Below are 7,449 nucleotides of genomic sequence, written 5' to 3'. Positions count from 1 at the left end.
GAAGAGGAAGGGTGAGATACTAAGAGAGATATTGCTGATTGGCAGAGTGGCAGGCTTGTAGGGTTGGGAGCTGTCAGCCCCATATTCTGTCTTGGGTGTGTGTAGGAATGTGGAGGCCCCCAGTCTCCAGTGGGATCTGATCCCTCTCCCTGCCCCCATGAGTGCACTAGGCATTGGGGGGGGGTCCCCTTTGCTGCTGTAATGCATCAGAGTCCATCCCCCTGGTCTCCTTCATGTGAACTGGGAGGCAGTCTGGAAGGGAGTTGAATTGGAAGCACTATGCCTATGGCTGTGGAGGCCTGGACACAGTGTGGGCAAAAGACTTGGCTGATGGGGGTGGCGCAGATGGCCATAGGGCAGAGTTCAGGGTACCTTTTGGCCTACATAAATAAGTCTTTAAATAAAGCATTCTAACTAGGGGCTGAAAAATGCTGAGCATTTCTGCAAGACGCTCTTAACTCTTAACTCCTATGGACTGTAGTGGGAGTTGAGGGCATGCACCAACTGATGTATGGGCTCAGTTATGCCCTACAAGCCATTACCAATGTAAAGATCCAGCTGATCATGTGCCAAACTGTAGAATGTACTGCTTAGAGGGGGTATTGGGGTGGAGGAAAACGCTAAAATACCCCAAGAAGGGCACAGTATGCCCAGGAGCTTGTCTAGCATCTCTCCCAACTATAGAGTTCATCAAATAATATAACTGCCTCCAGCCCGTCCCAAAATACTCAAACCTTTCCTCTCATACATTTCCTCTACCCTCACATCTGCAGCATTGATCCAACCCTGTTAAAATGACTCCATCACTAGCATTTTTTCTAAAATGACCTTTCCCTTGTGTGCTTTTTTTAAAGATATCTCTCAAAGTGAGAGCTTGACACGTGGGCAAACATTTTTAGTTGAACAAGGTGGGTTACAATGTCAAGAATAGCAAAATCAATTATCTAACTTATGTAGGGTGAACCATTAAGTTGATGGTATGCCAAAGTTTTACCTTATTCTTATGTTCATGCTGGGTGATTTGCTCCTGTTCTTTAATGAATGTTGTTTTATGAATTGGATCAAAGTCTCAAAACATTTGAAAACAAATGGAAAGAGCAAGAAAATCTCATTGAAGTCAATGGGTAAACCAGAGACATTGGAGCAGACCTTTGTGCCAGATCCAGTAAGCACTTTGATGCCCAGATATAGTTTTTGTGGTGACTCTGAGAACTTACCGTCTGCTGCAGTCATGACAACAGCTCACTCTGACAAAGTTGGGATGTCAGTATAGCAAAACTATCCTGCTAGAGTTGTTCCAGGATAACAGTACTCAACAACATAGCTGAAGGAACAGACCTAGAATATGTCCAAGCCTACAGGCATGTGGCTCTTGCATAACCCTAGAGGATTAATGTGACCCGAGAAAGTAGTGTCATGAGTGATCATTCTAGGAAAAATATAATCTCATTTCTCATTTAAAATTTATCATGGCTCAGGTAAGTTATAATTACTGTAAAAGTTTATTATGATTAATATTCCCAGCATAGCTTCTGACTGCAGTTAGGCCTTTTATTCCAGTCTTCACTCGGTCTCTTGTCTTCTGGAATTTCACACAATCCAACTTGTAGTTGGCTAACATTGTATTTTCTGTAACCTAGTTGTGTTCCCCTCCTCACCCCCATCCCTCTTATGCTAGTCCCTTGCTCAGGCGATCTGTATTTCCTTACTGGATTTATCTTTTTGGATTCATAATTATAAACATGTACTAATAAAATTCAGTTTATTCTCCCTAAGGAAGCAAACTGCTGACTTTGAGTTGGCTTAATTTCAGCTTTCTGAATGTGTTTGGACTTCACATAGGGCCTTTCCTTGCCATTGCTGACTGCACTAGAGGAGGTCAGCACTCACTTTGAGAAGCTAAACTTTCCTTAACTCATGATATTAAAAGTCTCAGCTTTCAAGACTATCTCTGACAGCTATGGGGTGTGCACAGCCAATATTGATATTAAACATTTTCCTTGATGTTTGGTGAATAATGACCATGAATATATTATACCTTCTGAAACAAAGCAAAAAAAATGGTGAGAACATTTCAGAAAAGATAAAATGAAGCTCTGAAGGCAAACCACAAATTGAGAAACTGGGAGTAAAAGTCATGTAGTGATAGACCATAAGGACTGTTGAAGCAGAAATGACTTTCAACATTTCTTTCTGGCCCTTTTACCTTCTAGTGTGCTATAGCTGCTGATCTTCTAGAGTGGGGGCATCTCTGGGCTGTATTTCTTAAGACATGCAGCTGTTTTGGTACAATCAGTTCTTATAATTTCTTGTCTGCAACTTGTTACACTTGGTAACCCTTGTTCTGTTTAAATTTGCACTTCTTTCTCTTGTCACAGCTACATTTGTATGTGTATTTTTGTATCATGTCCTTGGCTGCCTACAGAAGTTTCAAAGCTTTTTTAGTGCTAATTTAAAAGATTGTAATGCAAAGTGTCCTAGATTTTGAATAGTTAATGTTTACACCTTCAGCATTCTGTGCACAGAACATGTGGTCTCTGCCAGGCACTTAGACTCTATGTTTGGGTAGGAAAACTTCACCCTCGAAGAAGAGTGCCTGTTCAGATCATCACATGATGCAGTTGTTCTGCTACTGTGTTTCTGTCACAGCAAGAAGGAAAATACAAAGCATGCTCTATCATTTCCATTTTCTAAAAATAACATTGTTCCTGCTCCAAGTGATGCCTGAAAAAGAAAGAAGGATTCAGTTCAGTCCTTCCCCCTGCCCCGAACCCCCCAAACACCAACAAGGTGTTGATGTCTGTTATATAAATACACAAAATGCTATCAATTCATGTATACAAGAAGGACAAACACTTGTAGAATCTGAACTAGGTCTAGGGGACATGCTTGTGGTAAGACAGACAACTCATAAACATCAAGGTCACACACACACAGTCCTCCTAACATCTTGTAACCTTTTGGACAGGAATGCTAGTGAGTTGATGCTTGTAGCAGGCACCCCAATCCGCTGCTACTTAGAAAGTGGGAAGCCAGAATCAAAGAGCTGTAAGTAGGGCCAGTTGCAGAGTAACATGCAGCCAGGGGAAACCACAAGGAGTTAAAGTGCAGCAGGAGAGAGAGCAGTGGCTGCCAACACATGAGGACAGATGGAGTACTGGACTAATTAAAAAACCCTGGCCAAGGAGAAGCCCATGTGATCAAACATGGTAAAGACCAGCCTGCTGAAAGCCTGGACCCTCAACCAGAGAGTTCAGTCTGGCCCTGACTGCTGCTGAGAACAGAATGCTTGTTGGCCTGGGCTATACCAGGGGAAACCTAGGCAATATAGGGACCTGGGGAAGCTGCAAGAACCAGCAGCTGCAGGACAGATGTTTGCTGGGACCCTGGGAGAGCCAGGACAGGCTTTGAGTGACTTCTAGCTGGCAGAACACTGGAGGACTGTGTGTGTCTAATGAGAATGGTATGGAGGCCATAGGTGAGGGTGCCTGAAAAGTACCCTGGAAGTAGGAGAAGCTAAAGCCTAAATAAGGAGTCCTTCTTGGTTCTGGGACCCAGTGTGCTGCATGCAGTTAAAACCAAACAGTTTACAGGCTGGAGGTAACAGTTCTGCAGAGTCAGGGACTCAGGGGGGCTCAGCCTAGTAAAGGGTGAGGGGCTGTCAAAAAAACAGAAGTAGTCTTGCCTGGGTCAGGGACCCCAGGGATCTAGTGCAGCATATGAAATGGGGCTAGGGGCCCAGAGAACAAGATAGGGAGGAGGTCCAGGGTAGTGGATCTGGGCTGAAGGGTGCAGCCAGAGAAAAAGGACTAAAGCAGGGAAAACTGAAGCCCGGACAAAGGTGTGGGGGCTAAAGGGTCCTCTCTAAATTTATATGGAGTCACACCTGTAAGGCCTGGGTGTGGCTATAGGCCACAAGACAGAGGCTATGATTTCAGTCTCATGTCCAGAGGTGTCAACCCCAGGCTGTGAGCAGTGGGGCTGGAACCCTGAATCATGTGGGCCAAGTTGAGCCCAAAGAAGAAGAGTACTTCTGAGAGCAGCCTCCCCACTTCATTGTACCATCAAGCCATGGCACAAGTGAGGTATCAGGGGAGACCCTGTGAAGCCCAAGTGGGCAAGCAGGGCAGGGTTAAGGCAGCAACAGGCTGGGGAGAGGGGGGTTTCATGGCTGCCCCCGGGGCCCATCCTGTTAGGTTGTTTTGTAAGTAATAAACCGGACTGACCCTTGTGGTCTGTTCTTTGTGTAACACTGACATCTCCAAGGATGAACTAGCACAAGCACCACTGTCAGCAGCGCAGACAAAACCTCAACAGTATGCTTTATTATACACAAAGAACTACATTGACCAAGAGAGAACACAGAGGAACAACCCTACTGATCCCGATGGGAGTGAGTACATGGAGGAACAAAACTAAGTTGCTATACATAGTATGTTTCTTTGAATCTGTATTATTCCTGCCCTTTAAGATACCACTTAGAGCAGGAATAAGGTTATTTAAAAACTAAAAATGGTAAAAGGACTGCATCACAGGATCATTTGAATAAGCATTATTTTGTGTTAGTGACTTTTCTTACCTAAGCCTGTGGCAGAATCCACATGGTAAGTGCATAAAATACTGACCTTCTGACTGTTAACTATTCAAAATCCTGGGTACTTTGCACTAGTTTTGAAATTAGAACTGAAATGGACTTTGAAATGTTCTACACATGATGCAAATGCACATACATTAGTAATGGAGATGAGAAATAAGTATAAAATGAAACATAGCAAATATTCTTGTTCTCAGTTTCAGATAAGAAATATAGCAGGACAAATGAGTTTAAGAGGGGTCTGCCTCTAGAATTTCAGCAACAGTGGCACACTGCATTGAAAAAAGCCAGACAGAAATGTTGAAAGTCAGTTCTGCTTTTACATTCCTTAGGAACGACAGCCTGTATTTCCAGTTGTCATTTTGTGGTTTGCCCTCAGCACTTTGTTGTGTGAATCAATCCCTTCCCAAAATGTTCTTTCACTTTTTGTTTTCTGACGTCGTTTCTGAAGGGGTAAAATATTCCCTGAACATCAAGAGAGGTATTTGATAGTAGCAGTGGTATGCCACAGGCGTTTAATTTAATAGTAGCAACCTATGGAAGGCTGCATGTCATATGGCTGTGACAGATGGTCTTGGAATCTGAGACTTACTGACATGAGTTAAGGAAAGTGGAACAGCAATGGTGGGGAACAGCACTATGGAGCCCAAGCACCATGAAGACTATGGTTCAACTTGGGCCACAGTCAGCTGCTTTGTTGCCTCCAAGAGGAAGGATGGCCCAGTTGTGCTGAGCTAGCCTGTATTTTTAGGAGACAGTGGCCTTGTCTGCACGTTCCTGGTTCTGCAGTAGGCCCAGCTGCCATCCCCAAACTGCCAGTGTGCATGCCCTTCTGGGGACTCGGCCTGTCTCCAGAGCAGCAGTCCTCCTGGCAGAGCCCATGGCAGCCTGAGAAGGCAGCAGCTACTGGAAAGACTCCTCAAACTAGTGCTAGGCCCTAGAACTAGGGGTCATAAAATGAAATGAGTAGGTAGTAAGTTTAAAATGAACAAAAGGAAGTTCTTTTCACATATTGTGAAATTTTTATTTTAATTATTTAGCATATGCAGTTGGTGAGGTCATCACCAGTGTGAAGAGCTTGAAGGCTAGCAGGTAACATAGTAAACGGACATGAGTCAACAATGTAGGCCATGGCCTGAACTTGTCATTGCGGAGGCCTCATTGGTATAGGTTTGAGGCATAGCGACCCTGTCCAGTTTGAAAATGGTTGAAAAGTGCCCAATAATGACATGGCCAGTTAAATCCTGGTTGACTGACTGGAGGGTCAGAGATGTGGTGATTGATTTGGTGCTTGTGCCAACCATTTGGTGTGCAATTAAATCATGGTACTTATTGCCACCAGCTGCTGTGGCCACTGACAGGTTTGCCAGTTTCAAAAAGGGATTAGACAAATTCTTGGAAGAAAAGTGCACTGGTAGTTGTTGAGTGAAGGGCACAGTCTCCGAATCTGAACTTCCTAGATCTTAAATGCTGGAGGCTGCAAGTGGAAGAGGGACAGGGGAAAAACGCTGGCCATACCTAGGCGGGCAAGGTTCTTTGAGTAGATGTGATATCTTTTATTAGGCCAACTCAGTAGTGGAAAAAAGTTCTTAGCAAGCTTTTGGGCATAATCACTCTTCTTCCAGCACAGGAAGTTTCTGCTGTCATATCCAGTTCATTCTCCCTTTCTGCATCTGCTCAGTGCCACAAGGCAAGATGGGGGCACTATGGTGTGACCCAGTAAATGGCAGTTGTCCTGCAGACACCGCTCTTTCAGAAGGCAGCGTTAGCAGAGGCTGTGTCGGGGAGCCGTAGCGCAGCTCTGCTGGCAGCAAGCAGGGAGCTTTACCAGTAGATACTCCTGCTGCCAGATGGCGTGCATCACTTTGTGCCTCACTTCCAGGGGTGGATGGGGGGTGCACACCCCTGCAGCTGCACCCCGCTGTGCTTCCTCCAGTGCAATCAGCACTATGGAACCCAACCACCATAAACTTTTGTGTTTTTTTTTCCTGTTTTTTTTGCACTGGTCCTGGAAGCACTGTAATACCAGGTCAATGCATGGAGTGGATGGAGCAAGCTCCGGTTCCACCACCCAACACCAACAAGAATCTGCTCAATATAGTATGGCTATCACTAGGGACAAAATTGCAAGTTTGCACAACTGTTCAACTTGAGCTACATTGTCAGCTACTTTGCTGCCTAAATGAGGAAGGCTGGCCCAGTGGTCTAGCCTGCATTTTTAGGAGATGGCGGCCTTGTCCGCGCTTCCCTGGTTCTGCAGTAGGCCCAGCTGCCGCTGTGCTTCCTGCTCCACCCAAAGTCTAAAACCAAGCGGTGGCAGCAGCATTTCTAGTCAGGCAGCAGTGCAGGAGTCGGCCCATCCCGATCCACCCAAGCCCTTCTGAGCAATCCCAGCCCAGGCAAGGCCCCTCTCTCCTTTGCAAGGACCTTGATGCTCCACGACTCCAGGCAGCCTGTGGCTGGGCGGCTCCTGCCAAGGCCGGTATCTCCCTGCCGACCCCAGCAAAGCGTCAGGGTCGTGACCGCGGGCCCCCGCCTGCCTCGGGGAGCTCGGCGGGGCCGGCGCAGCCAAGCCCCTGCCCCGCCTCCCGCATGTGACTGCGGCGCCCGCGGCTCCGGCTGCTGCTCCCCGGCCTCGCCCGCGCTGCACGGCCGGCTCCGGCTGCAACTCCGGATCGGGGTCCGGCTGCGCTTCCCCTGGGGCCTTGAACTTGTTCTTCTGCCGACGCTTGTTCTTCTGCCGGTTCCTCCACTGCTGCCGGCTCAGCCGCGGCTCCGGCTCCGGCTCCGGCTGCTGCTCCCCGCGGCTTGGAGCCGGAGCGCGGGGCCGGGGCCGGGGGCGCGTGGCGGCCTCG

General features: G+C 47.0%; 1 protein-coding gene across 1 annotated transcript in view; it reads left to right on the top strand.

Annotated features, from left to right (window-relative positions):
• The first annotated feature begins 1,469 nt into the window (after nucleotides 1-1,469).
• OXCT1 (3-oxoacid CoA-transferase 1) overlaps nucleotides 1,470-7,449 on the top strand; it is a 124,889-nt gene continuing 118,909 nt past the window's right edge. Inside the window, exon 1 of the mRNA XM_019531690.1 lies at nucleotides 1,470-1,478. Within this exon, the coding sequence (XP_019387235.1) occupies nucleotides 1,470-1,478 (9 nt within the window). The remainder of the gene's footprint in view (nucleotides 1,479-7,449) is intronic.

Source organism: Crocodylus porosus, unplaced genomic scaffold (genome assembly GCF_001723895.1).
Source record: "Crocodylus porosus isolate Cpor-Errol unplaced genomic scaffold, CroPor_comp1, whole genome shotgun sequence".
NCBI lineage: Eukaryota > Metazoa > Chordata > Crocodylia > Crocodylidae > Crocodylus > Crocodylus porosus.
Note: the sequence above shows the minus strand (reverse complement) of the source record. Positions and strands in the feature narration are given on the sequence as shown.